The 21,148-nt window shown below is 32.6% G+C and overlaps 3 protein-coding genes across 5 annotated transcripts; 2 read left to right on the top strand and 1 right to left on the bottom strand.

Moving 5' to 3' along the window:
• Positions 1–19: 19 nt before the first annotated feature.
• Positions 20–2,958, top strand: LOC101500550 (uncharacterized). Its single transcript, XM_004502473.3, has 5 exons — positions 20–159; positions 855–1,013; positions 1,349–1,400; positions 1,663–1,729; positions 2,619–2,958. Exons 2-5 carry the CDS (start codon positions 858–860, stop codon positions 2,719–2,721), a joined length of 378 nt encoding a protein of 125 aa, XP_004502530.1. The 5' UTR covers positions 20–159; positions 855–857; the 3' UTR covers positions 2,722–2,958.
• Positions 2,959–4,618: 1,660 nt separating this feature from the next.
• On the bottom strand, positions 4,619–7,689 carry LOC101498959 (pentatricopeptide repeat-containing protein At1g77360, mitochondrial). Of its 3 annotated transcripts, XM_012716438.3 has the most exons (3): positions 5,887–7,688; positions 5,512–5,776; positions 4,619–5,383 (listed from the first exon to the last, which is right to left on the bottom strand). In XM_012716438.3, the coding sequence occupies exon 1, from the start codon at positions 7,427–7,429 to the stop codon at positions 5,987–5,989; it is 1,443 nt and encodes a 480-aa protein (XP_012571892.1). In that variant the 5' UTR covers positions 7,430–7,688; the 3' UTR covers positions 4,619–5,383; positions 5,512–5,776; positions 5,887–5,986. The 3 variants fall into 3 exon arrangements, with proteins under 3 accessions (XP_012571892.1, XP_004502526.1, XP_004502524.1); XM_004502469.4 differs by lacking the exon at positions 5,512–5,776 and having other exon boundaries at positions 5,887–7,689; XM_004502467.4 differs by having other exon boundaries at positions 4,619–5,776.
• A 5,079-nt stretch (positions 7,690–12,768) lies between these two features.
• Positions 12,769–18,002, top strand: LOC101498417 (uncharacterized). The gene is made up of 9 exons (XM_004502466.4): positions 12,769–13,484; positions 15,016–15,239; positions 15,337–15,587; positions 15,673–15,808; positions 15,896–15,990; positions 16,312–16,377; positions 16,515–16,604; positions 17,029–17,205; positions 17,511–18,002. The coding sequence occupies exons 1-9, from the start codon at positions 12,943–12,945 to the stop codon at positions 17,547–17,549; spliced, it is 1,620 nt and encodes a 539-aa protein (XP_004502523.1). The 5' UTR covers positions 12,769–12,942; the 3' UTR covers positions 17,550–18,002.
• The last annotated feature ends 3,146 nt before the right edge of the window (positions 18,003–21,148 follow it).

Here is a 21,148-nt window from a genome sequence, read left to right as displayed (position 1 = left end):
CGTTTTTGACCTCTTGTTATTATTAAATGCCCAAATTGCCCTCGAGTAATCGCCGCAGAACGTAGCTAAAAGCGCTTTTTTTATTAAAACACGACGATCGCGTGTTGGAGAGAGATCTGAACTGAAAATTGGAACTGCAGCTTCTGATTTGAGAGTGAGGTACGTGTTCTTTTTCGTTCCTTTCGTAGCGTCTTATTCTTCGTTTTTTGCTGAGAAAATGCGAGTTCCAAAGGAATCACGAAATTAATGGATCTTAATTTCGTTTCTGCTTCTGTTTTTTTACTTGAACATTGAATTGTTGTTTCGATTTGACGAAACCATGATATCGTAACTTGAAAGTAGGGTATCTTTTCGGTTATTTTACATTTTCAGAACTTCAGATCGATGTGCCGTAGTAACATTGTTAGATTCCTTGAGCTTTATTAGATCGATGCAGTATCCTTTTGTTAAAGAGTGTGACTTTGTTGCATGTTTGAAATTTATTGACCTTGACTTAGGTATTGTTCCTGTTTCTTCTCCATGATGAAAAGCTTTTCATAGCATCAAATGAATTTTTGAATATTATGTCATCAATTAGCCAGGTTTCAATTTGACTAGAAAATCGCAGTATATTTTTTTAATAAAAAATGAGTTTGGAGATTATGGTATTAGTACAGACTTTTGACACTAGTGATTCCAGGAGTGGTTCGACACACGTTGATGTAAAATTTACTTTGTAACTTTGGTATATGGGACTTTATATACTTATGCTCTATTTTTTGTTAGAACTCGTTGTTGAGTGATATTTTTGGTTTTTTGCAATTCTAATAACAATTGTTTCTTTGTTTTCCATTGCTATAATTTGCTATGAGAAGGCCATGGCAGGGTCTGGGAGTTCCATGATGTATTCCTTTCTTCTATTCACTGTCATCCTATCACTTCAAGAAATGTACCGTGGGAAACTTGCATCATCAGAACTATACACAATACTTGGAGGGTTCACCAGTTCTCTCCTATTTCTTGTGCTTTTAACTGTGAGTTCTGAGTCTATCTCTTTCTCATGAATCACAATCAAATCTTGCCAGTAGATTTTTTTTTCTTGTGCTTTTAACTGTGAGTTCTGAGTCTGTCTCTTTCTCATGAATCACAATCAAATCTTGCCAGTGGATTTTTCTCATCTGCTACACAGTGGACTGTTGTAGCCTACGTTAACAAGATATTTCTGAATGTTATTTTTGTCCATATACTTGTATAGTCTGCTTTAAATTATCTTCTGTCTCATATATTTCTTCTATGATATCTATTCAAGCTAAATATTTCAAGGTAATATAAGTTATTCACATTTTCATTGCATTTTTTTTTGTTACAGTTCATTGGAAATTTTCAGGAAACAGCTGGTACAAGAACTGGCTGGGGTGCTGGTAAGTACATGTTGCTAATGATTGTTGAGGACAAGCAGTGTTTTTTATTACTCAAATTTAAGTTTCAAGTAAAACAGAATGAGTATTATGTGGAACTTTGATAACAACTATGTTTTTATACTTGAGAGTTGCATGAAACATTGGATGAGGAATTCCATTCTTTCTTTCCTTCCGTTGTTACCACTTGTAATCCATGTGTGCCTTAGCTTCCAGTGTTGTGTTCTATATTTTCAAAAACTGAAGGTAATGTCTTAATTTGCAGTCATAATAGCAGAAGCAGTTGCTTTGATTGCTGCAAGCACTGTCCACCGAGTATGCACCACTACATGGTATGCTCCCCTCTATACTCCTCTCTCCCCCTTATTAATGAACAATAGGAAGATATTCACTGGGAAGTGTGGTATCTGAAGTATTTTTTTCTAAGAAAAAGGTGAAAGTGTGAGGGATCTAAACCTGGCTAATTTTAAATCACTGTCAACTTATAATTAAATGATGCATTTTTATGCTAATTAATACATACATTTTTCTATTGGAAAAGGGCGTGACATCAACTGCCTAAACAGATATAATGTGTTGATTACATGACCGTCAGCTTGTAATAGAAATGGAATTTGATATTTGACATTTTCAGTAATGCATGCAATGGGTTGATTATCCTTTATTCTGGCGTTCATGTTTCACCTCCCCTCATATAATGAAATAAATTATTGTAGATTTTTATCCCTTTACCTTCATAAGCTCTTGTATGATAACATTGAATTCTAGAGTTGCTGTTGTGATATAACCGATAGTACATTACATTGTAAAAGAAGAACTAGCAACATCATGATATCATGTGCTTTTAAGTAAATAAAGTAATAGAGGACCTAAAGATTTTGTAACTTGAGTAGCATAGTCAAAATGGGTTTTTAGCAGCATAATTCTGAACTTGCAAATTGCAGAAAATCACAAGGATGTTTTCACGTCGGAGAGCACATTTATTCAGATGAAATAAGAAGGGCCTTGTAAAGAAAAGAAATTCAAAATAGCCAAGTATAGCAACTAGCAGAATAATTTGACATTCTCATAGGCCGATTATTAAAGATTATGTCTTATTAAAGCAAAGTAACAGGATGGCTAACTGCGGATACTTCATTATTTAATTTAAAAATTTATCAATTGATATTTTTTTATGAAACCATTGTTGATGTTCTTCTGATGGTTGTTGCTTGAATGCAGTTTTCTGTTCTCGGCTGTATTGCTCTATGAGGTTAACAAGCTCTCCGGATCAGCTGTTTCCACAAGTGACTCCAGAACTAAAAAGCAAAGTGGGAGAGCTTAGTCATGTTGTTTGCTTACTGTCAAAGCATCTATAGAGAATTTTCGCTAGTCGCTATAGTTTTACAACCGTAGTATCATAACTTATAAGAGCGTCTTATGATTTATCTGACACTTTTTACAGTTACAACAATGGTATGATTCGAAAGATGTGCATTAACTAAAGTTCAATCAGTCATTTTTTAACACAGGCAAACATGTTATCTTCATCAGATAATGAATGTTAAAATGGGTTACAAGAGATCTGAACTACTAATGATCCAACTTTCATGTGAAAAATGATTTATCTGGGTTTTGATCTCGCTAATTAAACCTTTAACGCTTAGAAGTCGAGAATGTGCAACTCAGAAGTCTCGTATTTTTTATCCCTTGCAACTCTGAAATGGCATTTGTAATAGATGAGTCATGTTGATGTCTAGCTGGTCATATTAGGTGGTATACTGTATAGTATATGAGACTTAAAGTTTTAACCTGATATAGCTGGTTATCCACACCAGATATATGTTTTGAATTTGCAAAAGTATCTCACCTATAATATATAATTTGCGAAATATCTTTTTAGTTGTTGTTGCACTTGAGGGGTTCAATGTTTTAAAAGTTGGACAGGATGATTCAATCGAATGATTGGGGTTCAATGCTGTTTGATTTTTAAAATAGAAAAATGCTAATGTTTCAATGAAACATGTTAAGATATTAAAAGCGGAAATTTATCTATGTAGTTATGCATTTGACTCTTTGAAAATTTAAATTTTGATTTTTTTTCAATACAAAATTTCACTTTCTTTTCTATTTTTAATTCCTTAACAAGTGCTAGAGCACTTGTTGACATGACCCTTTAAAATATTGAAAGTAATATTTGGGCTCTCGTGGATCTTATTTCAACCTTTAACTATTGCAATGTCAACCACTTACACTAACACATGACATTCAAGAAATGTTTCTATAGCTTCATGGTCCCATAACTCAATTCAAAACTCTAGACTAATTCACCAAATCCATCTTCTATTTCACCCAATTCTTAAACTCTCTAACTCCTCAATCTCAAATGCGATCCTTTCATTATCCATATCTTTCTCATTAATCTTATCTCCATCTCCTACTTAACACTCTTGTTTTACTCTCTAACAATTCTTTCTTTACAACCTTTTTCTTTTCTTTTATATTTTCTCTTATACACTTGTACGATAAGGGGACAATCAGTGGGTATGTCTATAATCGATTCAGTCCAAAGGGAATCAAACTTAGCTCCTCAATATGGAGGAAGGATGTTTTACCACTATAACCATTAGCCACTTTATAATAATATTGTGATAGGCATGTGTATATAAGTTGATAAAATTCATAATTTTGATAAATAATTTTTATTAAAATTGTGTTTTTCTAATGCTTTTTTTTATATTTATAAATGTCAATAGTCCAAGTTGAACAACCGAATCATCCAATTTAATTTGGTTCAGTCATATGGTTCGACCAATGATCCTTTGTCTCCGTGACCTTGTTGAGTTGATTTCAAGTCAGTTTTTAAAACATTTTTTTGCCTTTCTATTTGGTTACAACTCACAAAATCCACCCCACTGAAATAACAACAAAGATCTCAACATGTGTTTGATGGAATGCTATCATGGGTTTTTTATGGATCACAAAATTCAAACGAAAATAAGGAACATGATCCTCTTACAATGACTTTGAGTAGGATAAAACAACTTGGTCTTTTTCTTTATTATGCCTATAAAAAGTTGCACATATTGTGTAGCTGCCCCTAACAGCCTCTATCGCACAAGTTTGCTGGGTACATAGCCTATGTAGATGCCTTTGGCAATGTCTACTTCAAATGGGATGGGAGTAGAGGGGGACGAGAGGAGAGTACAAGTGTAAAAAAAAAATTATTGTAGGTGCAGTCATTAAACTCCAAAATCAAATATCAAATTATTGGAATTGTATCTCCTACATGGATTCATGTCTGCAAGAATAACTGATCCCAGTTAAAAATAACTAATAAGCACAAATTGCCCCCAAAATTTATAGAAGAAACACTTTGCTCAACCTAGCCTTCGTCAATTTCAACTTTATAATATCCACATTATTGCAATCCTAAGGATTGCAGTGTTATTGTAGAAAGAAATTGTGACTTTTGTATCTGTAATCTGCATCTGTTACATTTATGTTGTTTAGCACCTGCACAGAGAAACCCAGCATTAATATGAACAGCAGCACCCAAGCAAGTACAGTCACAAGATATGGATCAACCAGAGGTTTGTCGTGGCCATCCAGACTACACAGACATGTGAAGAACGCGGAGGAACAACAGATATGATAGTCAATGTCATACAAGATTACAAGTTTTTTGCGGAAAATTGAAAAAGCCACTTCAATTAGTGTATCACCCTGCAAACTCAAAGTACCCCCTCCAAGGTTACAAAGAATGCTAGGTTGCTCGCATTTTCTCACTTCCCTTGGACTAGAGATACCTCAATTCTTCTGAAGATCGTAACATAATGATGGGATAGGGTGTGGCTTCTTTTAGGAATAAATAAGTGGGTATTACTTTTACTTCACAATTCCAAGAGCTTTTAAAAACCAATATCCTTCCAAATATGCAGTTCTTAGTGAGACATATCTAGTGCTTGTATATTTTTCTGCACTTCAAGATAACCAGGCTTTTCCAACTGCACCAAAGATGAGAAATTTTTCTTACACTCACTTCCAACAGAAAGTAATTACATCAAATCTTGAATTTGAGTCATTCAAATTAAAAATAAAAGTTCAAAGACGTGGGGGAACGGAGCAAGCTTACTTATCTAAAATTCAAAATGGTACTAATTTGTTGCTTCAATATCACGTAGTTTTACCACTATGAGCTTTTATAACATTCATGGTAGCTTTACGTTCTAAACATTATCATGGTATATTCTAAAATCTAAAAGGGCACTGGTTTGTTATATCTTAGTCATCAGCAATAACTAGAAACGTGATATGTTGAATTGTTGATCATCAATGCATTTGAAAGGTACAAATGATGTGAGTAGCAGCATATGGCACTCCAGAGGATTTCAAGAAAACTGAATAAATTTAAAAGAAAAAGGGAAAATATCAGACATTATCAGAAGAAGCAAGCAACACGAAAATGCTAGGAGCAAGACATAGGTGTAAAAATAAAAGAAAACTTTACCAATTAAAACTGCAACTTTCTTGACTGCAAAATCAGTAGTCTAAGCTACAATATATCATTCTTTAGATATTTCTAATTGTTAGTTGCCTTCTATGGCTTTTTAATCATAAAAAGGTTCCTTAACAAGAATATTTATTTTCTCATGCAGAAACTTGAGCACATCCTCTCTCCCTTCCTTTATAAGCAATTGCCTTAACTTCCCAAATGTAATACGTGATGGTCGAATTCCCTTCTCTATCATCTCTTCCAGCAAAATACAAGCTTTCACGACATTGCCCTTTGCACACAGCCCATTGATTAGAGCTGAAAAGGTGTGCAAGCTTGGGACAAACTGTTTTGACTTCATATACCTCCATATTTTCAGAGCCATCTCCGTTTCATTTCTTTCACAAAACATCTTTATCAGCATTGTATAAGTGTCAGCATCTGGTTCACACAGCTTGATCATCCGGCGGAAGACTATAAAAGCTTTATCAGTCTCTCCCTGGGTAATCAAACTGGTCATGATAACATTGCAGGTCCTTGAATTGGGAGCAATGCCTTTCTTTTCCATCTCTTTTAACACCCGATGCACGTTTTTTATTTTATTCGCCTTACAAAAAGCACTAATCAAAGCATTATACACCACAACATCTGCCTCAACTCCATTCCTTTCCATCTCCATGAATGTATCAATAGCATCCTCGATCCGGTTCTCCACCCCATAAGTATGAACGAGTACACTATAAATAAAAGTCGTGGGCCTGCAATTGTTAGCATCCATATCCTTAAGAACCTCAACGGCTTCATCAACCCTTCCGGCCTTACAAAGAATGTCAACCATTATACCATAAGTAACAATATCAGGGTTGCACCCTGCACAAACCATCTCCCCAAAAACCTCTCTTGCTTTGGGAAGATTCGGCTCCTTACCCCACCCAGCAAGCAATATACTATAAGTCTTTGAATCCGGCTCAAACCGACCCTTCATACTATCAAAAATCTCTTGAGCCTTCCTCACATTCCTCGACTTACACAAAGCACTCAACAAACCATTAAAAGCAGCAAGATTCTGCGGCGTATCATATTTATCCATTACATTAAAAGTATAAACAGCTTCATCTACCTTATGAGCCCTAGCATATTTTCTCATGATAATACAAAAAGTTTCAACATTTACCATACCCTTTTTCCTCATTGAATTAACAAGATCCCACATAATCTGATATTGTCTAATCTTCGCCAAAGATTCAATCATCAAATGATATGCTTTCACACTGTGTGAATAGTTTCTCTGCTTCTCTGCCCATTCAAAGAACCGAAAAGCCGACATACCGGCATTCTCAAACCTCTTGAGAACAATTTCCACTAATTCAGGAGAAACCCTAACCCCTGTTTGGTTAAGAGCAGTATCGAGTGTAACTGCCGGATTAGACATCATAACCTTATACAATGTTTCAGTTACATCCGCAATGTCGTGAATTGGTTCGCTTGTGCTTAACGTTTTTGCGAATGAGACGCATTTGAGTAGTAAATTTTTTCTATGGTCCGAAATTTTAATCATTGTTTGGGTCAGAGAGAAATTATAAAAATTAAAGAATGAAACGAGGGGCGTTGAGTATTGGGATTAAAGAATGAAGCGGGTTTTGAATGAGAGGGAAGTGGAAGGAGAAATTACCGTAGATAATCGCCAATATGAAGTATGGAATGAAAATGAGTCTGAAGAAGAAAGCAAAGCAAAAATGCTACCCAACAGTTTCGACTTTCGCGATGCGATGTCAAATTTTGAGTAAACTAACAACTTCCACCATAAATTTTAATGATCTAAATATGTTATTCGTTGTTTATTTTGAAATTAGTCTCTATGTTTACTTAAATTTTATCAAAATATTTACTAATAGTTACTGCACGAAACAATGCATCTTACAATAGTCTTGATAGAAAGTGTTAAGGTTTAAGGTGGTTATTTTTTGCTCAAATTCTAACCATTCATGTAGGGACTATTTTAATAAATTTTAGGGTAAGATATGAATTAAATTGACTGTAATTGATAGTTATGTTTGATATAGAGAGAGACTTTTAAAATATTAAAATATTGATAGAATTAGGAATGTATTTGAGAGCGGTTTACTTGTCAAATTTTGTTTTTCTTTTGTTGTAGAAATGTGAAAAAAAAATTTATTTATTGAGGTATTATGTGAAGTGACACACTGATTTATTTATGTGTAAATCACGCCGCATAGAGCATTTAACGTTCAAAATTATAGTTTGTGACATCTTTATTTGTCTTCTTTCTCAAAATTTCAAATTCTTAACTATTTACGCTTTCTCAATCATTTACTAACTTGAGTCTTAGAGTGTTTGCAGATACATATCATCTCTATTTAACAAGACAAAGTGATGTCCTGCCAATATCATCTTAAATCGGCCACGATTTTCAATTATATCCAAATAAGATAGTACTTCAAGTACTAATTGTGGAAAATCAATTGTCTCTCATTATAAACGTGAGGTAAAATTCTTTTTGTACATTGCACATACACACAAGAGTCGTAGCTCTTAATATGCAATTGTTTGAATGTTCACATATCAATTCACTCTTTTTGTATGTCACATTTGAAAGAGAGAGAGAAAAAAACTTATCTTGAAATTAATTTCATTTTCAATTTAATATTTTAATTACTTTTTTCATTTGAATTTATTGAAATTCCCCACATTTAATGTATGTAAACTTTATCACTGAATTATTTAAATAAATAAAAAAATAGGTATCATTGTATGAATGTGTTGAATCTCAACCGCATAAATTGAAATGCCAAAATCCAAGACTAATCAATTGAGAATGGTATGAAAGACAAGAAGAAATATTATAAGAAACATGACAGTCGCGATGTTAAAAAAAAAAGACATTAATCGATCTTCGTCAAGTTGATCTTAATCGGCCTTACAATGACACCACAAACATGAGGTATCGGGTTTGAGGTTTATGAGATAGGAGAAACAATAGAAATTAAGTTATCGATATCACTAGAAGGGGAATCATTAGTAATCGCATACCCAAATTAGTCCTTCTTAACTCGTCTCCAATCTGTTGTCTCATTGGACTTCTTAGCATGAGCAAAACACTCCTTAGAGAAAGAATCACGTTCGGTAGGTTACAAATAAGTTTCACAACCTCCCTCTTGTCACCAATTAACTTGTAATAACCATTATTGTTGAACAAAAAGAAAGAAAATGCAAAGGGGAATAAAAATGGCCAATACCTTGACACATATTGTCACACTTGTGAGATAATATTTCCTAACGTGTAAAGATAAAAATTTATAAATTGTTCAGTAAAAACCCACTTAAATATAAGAAATAAATTATAATAGCCAATAGGTACAAAAACAACAAACGCAAACTTTCATGGTTGGTTTGAAAACGAAACGATGTGTTTAGAAATAAGATTTCTCCAATATCAAGTAATGAAATATGTCTCTCTGACAGAATGAGACACAATATTTTTAGTGCGGTTTTATGGATTTTATAAATCAATATGGAATGATTTAGTCCTTACATGTATAATGTTTGAGGGATTGTGAACCTTCATGTTTAACTTAAGCATATCACTCTTAACCAATGGCTTAGCCGGTTATGCAAAGTACACGACACAACGATTCCTTATTTGAATACTCTTTGATTGTTCATTCCAAACAATAGACATGTGCAGAATAGAGAAAAACAATTTCCTCATAAGTTATCCATGATTTGGGGATAAGACTTTGAAAAATGTGAATAGTATAGAAGATTTTAATCTATATAAGACCACTAACAACCTAAAAATATACCTAAGTTATTTATTATAGGTCAGGTCACGCTATATTGTCAACTAAGTCTACTTGAGTTCTACTTAAAAAAAAACAAAACAAATAGTTAAGTTATACTAGAAACGAACAAATGAATGAATAAATGAATGAGACTATTAAGTTCCAACCCCAACATAGATTTTTGAATGTACTTTATTTACATTCCAACTAAATTTTCGATTATCAAGACCCATTCTCTTAGACAGTAGAATTAAAAAAAAAAAAACTTAATTCTAGTATTTTATTCATTACAACCAATTTATAAACGATCTCTTTTTGTATGTAGAATATATGATAAATATCATCATAAACTCACACACAACTGCAATATATTAAGTTTGAACTCAACACAAAATGTTAAACCTAACAATATCTACATTTACAAGTTGAATTAGGACTTAAAATACGATAAATGAGTCTTGTTAACAAGTGCTATAGAAACACCTATAAAGAAACCAAAAATAAAAATTTTAAATTGAAAAAACAACTTTTAAATTCCAAAAATCTGAAAATATAAATTTAGCATTTATAAATTAAGGATTTAATGTATACACATTGTCGATATAACGAGTTTTTATACTGACAAGTAAATTACAACTATCCAATGTTAAAAAATATTTAACTTGTATAATAATCATTTCTAAAATAATAGACATGAGTGGTTGTAATGTACTCACTGACACATCCCGTGTCTTTTTTTAATAATAATAATAATTAATTAATAATAATAATAATAAATAAAAACAAACTCAATTTCACTCACTCTCACTCTCTTTCCATCTCACTCCCTCATTTTCTCATATTTCTTCTCTCTCTTTCCTTCTCAAGAGAACACTCCCCCTCTCCCATTTTTGTTGTTTTTTTTTTTTTCATTTATTTTCCTTCCCTTCTCCTTGCTTCTTCTCACTCTATTACTCAAACTCTCAACCTTTAAAAGGGATTTAACATCCCCGCAAGCATAATTTCTTAGACTCCTACAAATTCTTTTGGTTGAAATTTTTGAGTTGAGGTTTGTGTTATAAGGAAGGAAAAGGGTATCAATCTCTCGAGAGTTGTTTATTGAGGTAAATGCACAACTCTAATCCTAATATGAATTTATAGAAAAATGTAGTTTTGAATAAAAATCTTATTTTGTGCTTAGAGTATATTTAAATGGTTTTCATGGTTTCCTAGAGTTAGCTAAACTTTAGAATAAATTTTTCTAAAGTCTTGGAAATATTTTTGATACTCAGATTTGTCAACTGAGACCTTGTTGGCTACTTTGAGAGTTGTTGAAGAGCAAACTTAGACGATTTTCCATAGCTATGAGTTGACGACGATCATCATCATATATTTTTATAATGCTATTATTATTATTTTACTTGTTTTCTATATTAAAGTATTTATTGAAAAATTTGGGAAACACAACCTTTGAATTTTATCTCGATTTCGTCAATTATTTAATTTAACGGTTGTCGTTATATAATATGTTATTAGTTTGATTTACGTATGAGTTAAAGTATTTAAATCTTGAATTGTTATGCGATTGAGTATGTTTTTCATGAATTACGATGAAATGATTTTAAATAGGTATTTTGCGAAATCGTTGTTATAATTATTAAATCGTTAACTGCGTTAGGTGCACCTAGTTATCTCGTTTTGATTGAGGATAGTTACCTGTTAGATAGAGCCGCCCCTATGAGAAATGTCATCCGTAGGAGGAGAGGGCTATCAACGCGATGGAAGCTCTCTAATTGATACGTGATGAGGCGTTACGGGATTAAGAGGAGAGAGCTATCCGTTAGATGGAGTCACCCCTAAGGGAAAGGCCACTCTTAGGAGGAAAGAGCTATCAATGAGATGAAGCGGCCTCTTAGTTCTAAAAAAAATGTATTTTTACTTGTTGATTATCTATGATGATTTTAAAGTTATTCATTTTGATTTTGTTTTTCTATTAATTGAATTGTTAATATTTATGTATGAACAACTAAATTATAAGATTAATGATTTTACTATGTGTATGACATAATCGCCACCAGATCATGAAATTGTCATTCGTGTCTTTTGTGTTTCCGTTCTAATTGATGGTGCTTGTTGTCCCCTCACTAAGTCTTTGCGAGTTACCCTTCATGTTGTTTATTTTTTCAGATTCGCAGACAGCTGAGTAGCAAGCTGTTAGTGGATTCAAGTCTCAACATATTTCTTTTTTGGTAGGCCTCTATGATCGAGGACCATTTTTGTAACGTCTGTTGAGCCTGATGTAAATTGCAGCTATTTTGGAGTCTAGAAAATCTATTTTTTTTTGGAAGTGTATTAAGAAATTAGGTTATGTTATTTGAAGTATGACTGAATTGAAAGTTGAACAGAGATTCTATAAATTTGGAAATGTTGAATTTACAGAGGATACTCTGTCGAAATTTCGAGTAAAAAGTATATATATATTTTTGAAATGGTTAGAGAACGGTTTAGTGGTTTAATTGTTAAGTTAGTTGATAGGCTTACCGCTGGTCACGACATTTAAATTTCGGGTCGTGACACTGACACAATATAAAATATTTTAGTTTATGCAAATTAAACTCATAAATTAATTGGAGTATATTATTAAAGTTTTAATTTTAACTATTTTAAAATTCAATCAAAAAATAATTTATGATAAATAACAAAGTACAAAGAACTGTCTATGTCAATTAAAGTGGTACAAAAAAAATACTACATATACAATTAATAAAAAAACAAAAAAAATGACTACATCATGAGAAGCATAAGGTGAAAAAAAAAAAAACATAAGGCGAAATTATTGTGAGTCAATAAAAAGACAATAACCGCGTCAGATTATGGGTGCTTGGAGTGCGTACCAGGCAGGCAAGAAACAAGAAGCAACGCCACCGAGCCAGCAGCACAGTAGTGAATCAATAGATTACTGAACGAACGAACATTCTCTCTCTCTCTCTCTCTCACACACACACACACAACACAAATAGATTTTCAAGGGAAGGATCCTTAACCTTACGTCCTACATCTCCCTAATTTTCTTCTCTATCTTTCTTTTCCACGCGATTCCCGCCATCACTAAACCCAATCATTTTTCCATTCCATCTCTTTCCTTTCCACTTCCATCCTCACATTTTTTCCCCCTCATCGTAATTCAAATTATCCCTTCATTCACTTTATTTCACCTTATTCTTTCTTTCTTTCATTCATTCATTTCGTACCAAATTCTCTCACATTTTCGTTTCCTGAATTACAAAACATGGACGAATTCGGTGTGTTAACGGAAAGATTCGGATTAAAACCGCAAGGAAAATCGGCTCCAATGGCTTCATCAAAGCGATCCACACCAACAACCGTTTCAGATTCTCACTTCGGATCCTTCGGAACCGGTTCGGGTTCAAATCCAATGTCTCCACAAAACGGATCCAGATCTCCACAGTATTCCGCTTTCGATTACGACGTTTTCGCCAGCAGTGATAAGAAAACACAGAGTTCCGGGGGTTTTGGCGATGACATTGACCAGATTTTCGGTGGAATATCCAAATCGCATGTCGGCAACGGAGTTTCAATTGACGATGATCCCATATTCGGTGGTTTGAATAACTCGGTTTCAACTCCTTCGTCGCCGCCGGTTTATGTAGATGATATATTTGGTGGTGTGAATGAAAAAAGTGTTGGTGTTGATGATCTACTTGATAAGATTGGTGGATTACATACAAACGCTAAAAGCTCGATCAACCAATCGCATGGTTTTGATGACTTGTTGGGTGGGTTTGGTGTAAGCAGCGCTTCCAATAATGGGTATGGAATTTTGTCTTCAGTTTCTGTTTTACTTTCTTTTTATGTTGAAAAGAGATGCTACACAGGGGTTGAGGTTACTACCAATTAGCATAAATGTTCAATAGTATTAATATCTCTGAATTGATTTATATTTACCTAATTGTTAATTCTAAAATTTATGATAATGCACATGATGTTAGTCTTTCTGAAATGTATGATTGACAAGGTTAAAGGGCTAGCATGATATCTGTTTTATGGATTTAAAGACTAACTCGTACACAAACTCAGGAATTAATGTGGAGCTGAATTGCCTATTTTACTCAATTAACTTTCTCATAATGATTTAACCCTTTTTTTACAATGGCATAAAATATCTATGTATATCAGAAAAGCAAGTGATTATGATGATAAGTTTTTAGCGGAAAGAAAGGGGCGATGATTATAAAGAGATAGGTCTTGAGTGGAAATCCCCAATTCCATTGTAAAAGCACAACAACCTCACAATTTCTGTCAAAAAAAAAAAACAATGTCAGAACTTGAAGGTGCCGCTTTTCCCTTTTGGTCAAAAGGGTTTGGATTTGGTATCTCAGTTTCTGTCTTCCTCTTCCTTCTCCTCTTTCTCTTTTCGTTTCCTAACCGTCCCTTATGTTGAATTGGGGTTTTTCCTACTGTGACAGATCTTTAAAATTTACACTTGATATGAGCCCCTCAACCTTCTGATTTTCATTGGTAAAAAAAAAGTTTTTAGCGGTTAACTTATCTGATATAGATATAGATACAGTACTATGAAATGTTAACTTATCTGCATGTAGATACAGTACTATGAACGTGTTCCTAAGCAAGCTTTGGTTAGTGTTAGAGAAAAACAAAACGATTATTTAAGTTGGATATGAGCATTACCCTCCCAGTAAAGCTTATCGATATATATATATATATATATTTTGCAAAAGAAGCTTATTGATAAATTGAAGATGCATCATAGATGCCACATATATTTTTGCCCTGTCTATGTTCCCATGTTTTGGAAATATTATTAATGAGAGTCTCTCTGCTGCACATGATATTATACAGAGATAAATTTAGACTGATCTTGCGTGGTTCGTATTTCTGGGATAGCCATATTTCATTAGGTTAATTATGATTTGGTGTTAGTTTTTTTTCTTTCATGTTTTGAGTCATGCTTTATTTGAACACACAACCTCTGTGTCCTCGTTCTGAGGGTGTATAGAAATTTGGATGCATGACCTACAGTTCTCAGCATATGCATTGGATGATCCTGAACTTGGATCAAGCCATTGTTACTAGTGTTGTATATTTGAAGCTACTAATGTATGCTTGTTGATGTCATATTATTCGGGAGTATCTTTGGTGTTCTCTCTACCTAAATTTCTCAGTGCAATGTAAGATGCGTTTTCTATCTACAAGTGCTTTAAGCTGTTTATCACTTGATTTAAAAATAATGGCATGAATTTTCTGACCTTTTTATTGAAATGTGTCATCCTTCTATTTCTATTTTCTCTCACTGTATCTTGTATGCCGATTATATTTTCAGGAAAGCAAGTAATGAGATGAATAAGCCTCGTAAACCAACAGTTACATCTCATGATGATCCATTTTTAGTATTTGAAACTACTTTAAGCACAGCATCTTCAGAATCATTCCTGGACTCATTAGAACAAATGAGTAAGTTGAATAATTCTAAAGGTACAAGTGGCAGCTCCAGTACCTCCCCATTATTGAGGCCTCCACCTAAGTCAGCGAATGCTTCAAACTCAAGTAAAGACTCTTTCAAATACTTGAGCTAGAAGATGTGAATAGTCATCTTGTTTTATCATTGACTCCATGTAGTTTTCTTAATTAATTTTTGATGCAGTTAACAACTCAAGTATATCATCATTAGATGAGCTTGAGAACTTTGCCATGGGACGGGTGCAGAATAATGCTAGTAGAAAGACAAATACCAACACTGGTGAGATTAAGCAAAGCTCAGCAGCTAAGACCAACAAAGATAAAGGGTCTCCAGCTACAAGAGTGAATCAATTAAATGGCGCAGACGATCTTGAGTCCTTTTTCAGCATGGGTTCTCGATCAAACAGTGTACCAAAGTCAAGGGCTGCTACTATGGTAGAAGTTATTAATATAGTAATCTCAAATGATATTGCTACACTGAAAGACTATATTCAGTATTTTTTGCTGATGCATTGCATAGGATCCTATGTTTGATCGCCAAGTAAACAGTAAAGGAAAACCTGAAGGGTCACAAAAAGTGCCGTCAGGGTCCCCAGCCAATGCAAAGAAATCTTCATTCACGACATCTTTTGATGACTTGTCATTGATTTTTGGCGGTAAGTTGGTCAAATTTATTGATTTCAGTTACGGTGAATTGATTTTATTATCAACTTATCATTTTGTTTTTCTTTTTGTTGCAAAAGCTTCCCCGTCATCTCAATTCGAGGAAGTGGAAGGTGAAACTGAAGAAAGGAGAAAAGCGAGATTGGGACGTCATCAGAGAACACAAGAGCGAGCGGTGTGTATTGTCATGTTGCTAACTTTTCCAAATTTCTATTAATAAGGAGTGGGGAGCTCATCATTGCAAATTGAATGCCATATTTTTATACCTCAACATGTTGGTGATATTTAATTTTCTGAACTGACTTGTTTGACAAATTTAAAGCTTAATGATCTATAGAAAGACTTGGCATAGGATATTTTTGCTAATTCATCTTTAAACTTGAATGCAAAGCACATATGATATCTTGATAGTTTATTCAGGACACTGGCATTACAGATTTGTATTGACATCATTTCTCATGGAACAATTTTTCTCTTTTGACTGTCATGATTTCAGTTGAAAGCAGTGGCAGATATGAACCAGCGTGACCTTGAATCTAAGATGGAGCAAGAAGAGAGACGTGTAAGCCTTTGTAGTGTTTTTGTTTGGATTGTGATTTATTTCCAAGGATAATCATGCTATAATTCTCCTGAATTCTTTTTAAATTTTGTATAATTTGTCAGATTTTCTTAGTGTGGCATTTGATTTTAATTTGGCAGAGAATCGCTGATACTATGGATGTTCAGATAAAAAGGTGGGCTGCAGGAAAAGAAGGCAATATGCGGGCACTGCTGTCGTCATTGCAAAACGTATGATTTCTTACCATTATTGTTGTTAGTTGTTAATGCTTCATTTCACTTTAGGGCTGTTGATTTCCAGCTTTTACCCTGTAGTCTGATTTGCATTCTCACTATCATAACGTAGTTCCAAGCCAGATAATATTTTGTTATTAGAATACCTCTCACTTTGAATGCTTGGGAAGAAGGATCAACTCAAGTATAAAATATTAAAGAAATGGAAAACTGTATGGTTAACTGTATGCTTTTTCCTTGACAACTTTCCATTGTTACTAAGATCTTATTTAACCGGAATGCTGTGTCTTCTCATGTGTCTTTTATTTCCTGTGATAAATAATAATCTAACTAGTAATACATTAATTGTAGTAGGTTTTTTTTTTTGTATCTCAAAACATTTGTTTTATTCCACACTTCTTACCTTTGAATTTATATGCAGGTTCTTTCGCCAGATTATGGGTGGCAACCAGTGTCTCTGACAGATATGATTACTTCTGCTTCGGTGAAAAAAGTGTATAGAAAAGCAACTTTATGTATTCACCCAGATAAAGTCCAACAGAAAGGTGCTAACCTTGAACAGAAATATACCGCCGAGAAGGTTTTTGATATCCTCAAGGTACCTTGTCAAATAACTTTGAAGAATACATATACCAAGAAAACCATACCCTTCTTTATCCCTTCTCTTAAATCTCACAATTCTTCCAGTTATGCAATATACATAATTCTATTGAGCTACAGCTGCTAGATAGATTTACACTGATCACAACCATTAATCTGAACATATAAATACCTCCTTCTACTGCTCTATTAATGTTTTTCATGAAGAAAACAATATCTAACATTTTTCTCACTATTTCTTATTGAAATATAACAACTGGGTTGTTTCTTTTTCATATGTGTATTCTTCTGATATTAAAACAGGAAGCTTGGACCAAGTTCAATGCAGAAGAGCTTTCCTAAATCCATCTTTTGAGGCCTTTGCGACGACTTGCACTGTTTCAGTTTGAGGCTATTTACTTGCCTCGTTGGTGCCTTATATATTGTTTTGGTGCAGCTGAAGATTGTTACTTTACATGTAATATTACATGGTGTCATTTGGCTGCAGATTCTTTGTCCTAACGATGTTGAGGGTTGTAATGTAAGTTATCTTACGTTGTAATTCGGGTTAATGTACAAATTTAATATACTCCTTTAACTGTCTAGACACGCCTACCTAAAATTCAGTCAGCCCCCTCAAATTGTGAAGACAAAGGCTTTTATATATTTAGATTTTTCTTGACGAGATGTATTTAGATTGTTAGATATGCAAAGTTGCATACATAATTTATTTGCGGGAATGGGGATAATTCAATCATAGACTTGTAATTAGGTTTTATTTTATTTATGAATATAAATGTTTCGGTTGATATTTTATTTGAATTGGCTAGTTATACTATCAACGAATGAGAATCAAGGTTTTTGGAAAATTGTTATGCAAAATTTAAATGTTTAAAAAATGATAGTCTTTCTTACTCCATTTAAAATGAAATATAAATAAAAATAGTATTAGCAAAATTGATTTACTAAAATTAAGATTAAATATATTAATTTTTTAATACCTTTTTGTTTATCTATCATTCTAGAATAAGACTTTTACAAGCAAGTCACTTTATGTCCAGTTTAAGGGTTTGTTTGAAATGATAATAATGATGAGCATGTGTTATTCAGGTATCTTTTGTGCCGGAACTATCTCTAATGCTCTCTTATATTATTTTAGAATGAAATATACGTAAAAATAATAATTAAAAAAATTTATGTATCTTATTTAAATTTTTAATTAGATATTTAATTTACAATTATCATTTTTATTTATATTTTATTTTGAAATGAGTACTTAATTATCTTTGACTGTCTTAAATTAATTAAGGATGACATTAGTATTTAGTGTTGATCACTAAATAATAATGTCTTGTTGGTTGGCTTATCAGGTACTTTTTCAGTTAAGTTATCAAAACTTGGACTATTTGTTCTCCACTATTTTTTGGGTATATTTTTGTTGATGTCTTAGGGTATATGGTATCAAATTTACATCTTAGTTTATTTTCTTTGTTTTTTTCCTTTACATTTATGTTTTCAAACTTGAAAGTTAGACGATGAATCGATTAAAAACTCTCAACAATTATCTCTTTTACTTTAAATGATTATCTTAAAGAAGAAATTGTGTTTTTCGACTGTGAGCTTTTTAGCTATTCCAAACAACGTTAAGTTGGGTGATGAAAATTTAAGAACTATAAAGCTAAATAAAACATAATTGAAAGTAAAGTAAATATAAATTGTGAGTGAAATGGATTTTGACTGATTGATTTGTGTATCTAAAATGGTAATTACAATGGATATTTATAGATTGAATTGCTAAAGCCTAAATTCTATCGTGATGATTTTGACCAATTAAAGATCGTGTCTTAACTCTGATGTACTTGATTATACTTACGGGGACCTATCTAAAATTGTAACTTGCCTAACATTCCAATATTTTGCGACCTATTTTGTTTCATGTGTGCATTTTGGCCTCTCTCCTCATCATAGTCCGTGAAAAATAGTCGTCTCATGTTCATCCTTTTGTGAATGTTTGTTATTCGATTCAATAGAAAAATTAGTTTCAATGGTTGAATTATTAGTTCACGCTGTTTTTGAACTATTTCTTACTCAGGAAAATCAAATAAGACTTAATATGACTGAACAATACTCGACTTTATCTTGCTAAGTTGGATCCCTACTCATCCCTGATGACCTTGATTATCCATAATTCGACTCATTAAATTCACATGTTTGTTATTCTTGACTAACAATTTAAAATGATTTTAAACGTAAACAAATGTTCATTTAAGTTACATTAATCAATTGATGCATGTGAAATAATATGCTGTGAACCAATTAATTAACATGCTATCGCATAATCATTGTGCAACAAAAACAAAAAAGTAGTCGTTGTACGCTCAATTTATCCAATAAGAAATTTCGAGAATTTTCGATTGATTTATCCCCTTCATCAACTTCTTTATTTATAAATATTCTCTTTACAAATAACAAAACTCAATTTACTTTACTCTTCTTGTTGATATTCATCCACATAATCATTTTGCTTGCTAGAATATACACATTTATCTTCAAGTGGCAAAACAACATTTTATTCATATGTTAGACAATAAAGAGTAAAGCTAGTTTTTGGTTTTAGAATTTCTAATAATCCACCATACTTTTTGTAGTGTCTCATGCTATTTTTTGGGCGTATTCAATATTCAATCCTGGAATTCCAAGCACCTACTCCACCAAACAACAAATTAAAAGCAATAATGTCATTATGTGCCAGCCAATTTTCATTAAAACCATACCTTCTCTTATCATTATGTGCCAGCCAATTTTCATTAAGCAGTAATACCACCAGCGCAGCGCAGCTCTATATAGCCAACGTTCCTTACAGCTATGAATGAAATAAACCTGCAATATTTCATTCGCCGGCAAAAAATTAGGTGTGTCCATTAATGGTTTGTAAAACTAATTTTAGTTGTGTTCAATAACATAAAATGTTAATTAATTATATGTGTGGCACCACTCAATTGAGTTGGGGTTTGCGGAAGAGACTTGACTTTCACATTACATGTATAAATTAAATTTTAATTAAATGTAACGTTAATATGCTAATTTTTTTTAGGTTTTTATTCTAACTTAACCATCACAGTTTCTTTTTCTTGATATATTTTCTTCTTAATCATAGAAGAGCAGCGATTTAATACTATAATTTTTAATTCAAAATCATTCATATAAACCTTTTTTTTTAATCTTTTTAATGTAAATAAGTGACATAAGTCTATTTATTTTTTTGTATTTTTATATTATCTCGTCGACTAAGTGTGAAGTTTGATTTTCATGTCTCGTTATAATTTTTATTTTATTTAGATTGATAGGTTAACGTTGATTCGATACAGACATATTCAATCAATAAATTCAACGTCATCAATGTTATAAATTTAAATATATAAATATTTTGATTACTTTAATTTTGTCAAATTTATAGATAATTTTATATTTTATACTATTATTGTTTTTTATTGATGTATTATCTCAATTTAAATGGATGGATATTGTTTTAACTAAACAAAATATATGCTAAATTGCAAAGAGTATTGCCAAATTAATTAATTCAACTTGTAAGCGCATGCAAGCAATAATTGGACATACAGTAATTGAATGCACGTATTATGAACCACTGGATGACTACGTATGAGTAGATAAGAGTCTTTCAGATCGGAGATCACCCCCATCAATAAATTATGATATCCATCAATCCATCACACTCACTTTTAAGTTACTTAGTTCTAATATTCAAAGTGAAACCGGCTCAGCTACATCGACCTGCACCAATGCGATTTTGACTTTTATATATATAGTATTCAATATATACAATATTTTATTTTTTAAAGTATAAATATATATGTTTTTTGCGGTTTTTTATATTTTAAAAACATCAAATGATTTTATTATTTTCACTCTCAAGAAATTTCCTCCTCATTCCTATTCCT

This window comes from Cicer arietinum, chromosome 5, assembly GCF_000331145.2.
Source record: "Cicer arietinum cultivar CDC Frontier isolate Library 1 chromosome 5, Cicar.CDCFrontier_v2.0, whole genome shotgun sequence".
Classification (NCBI taxonomy): Eukaryota; Viridiplantae; Streptophyta; class Magnoliopsida; order Fabales; family Fabaceae; genus Cicer; species Cicer arietinum.
This window is presented reverse-complemented; position numbering and strand designations above follow the sequence as displayed.

What these genes read in the sequence shown, in the direction of transcription:
- LOC101498417 (XM_004502466.4), top strand. Translation starts at nt 12,943, where the DNA reads ATGGACGAATTCGGTGTGTTAACGGAAAGATTCGGATTAAAACCGCAA. An exon ending in AGCAGCGCTTCCAATAATGG is followed by an intron (nt 13,485 to 15,015) that starts GTATGGAATTTT and finishes TTATATTTTCAG; the next exon opens with GAAAGCAAGTAATGAGATGA. An exon ending in AGGTTTTTGATATCCTCAAG is followed by an intron (nt 17,206 to 17,510) that starts GTACCTTGTCAA and finishes ATATTAAAACAG; the next exon opens with GAAGCTTGGACCAAGTTCAA.
- LOC101500550 (XM_004502473.3), top strand. Translation starts at nt 858, where the DNA reads ATGGCAGGGTCTGGGAGTTCCATGATGTATTCCTTTCTTCTATTCACT. An exon ending in AAGAACTGGCTGGGGTGCTG is followed by an intron (nt 1,401 to 1,662) that starts GTAAGTACATGT and finishes CTTAATTTGCAG; the next exon opens with TCATAATAGCAGAAGCAGTT. An exon ending in CGAGTATGCACCACTACATG is followed by an intron (nt 1,730 to 2,618) that starts GTATGCTCCCCT and finishes GCTTGAATGCAG; the next exon opens with TTTTCTGTTCTCGGCTGTAT.
- LOC101498959 (XM_004502469.4), bottom strand. Translation starts at nt 7,429, where the DNA reads ATGATTAAAATTTCGGACCATAGAAAAAATTTACTACTCAAATGCGTC.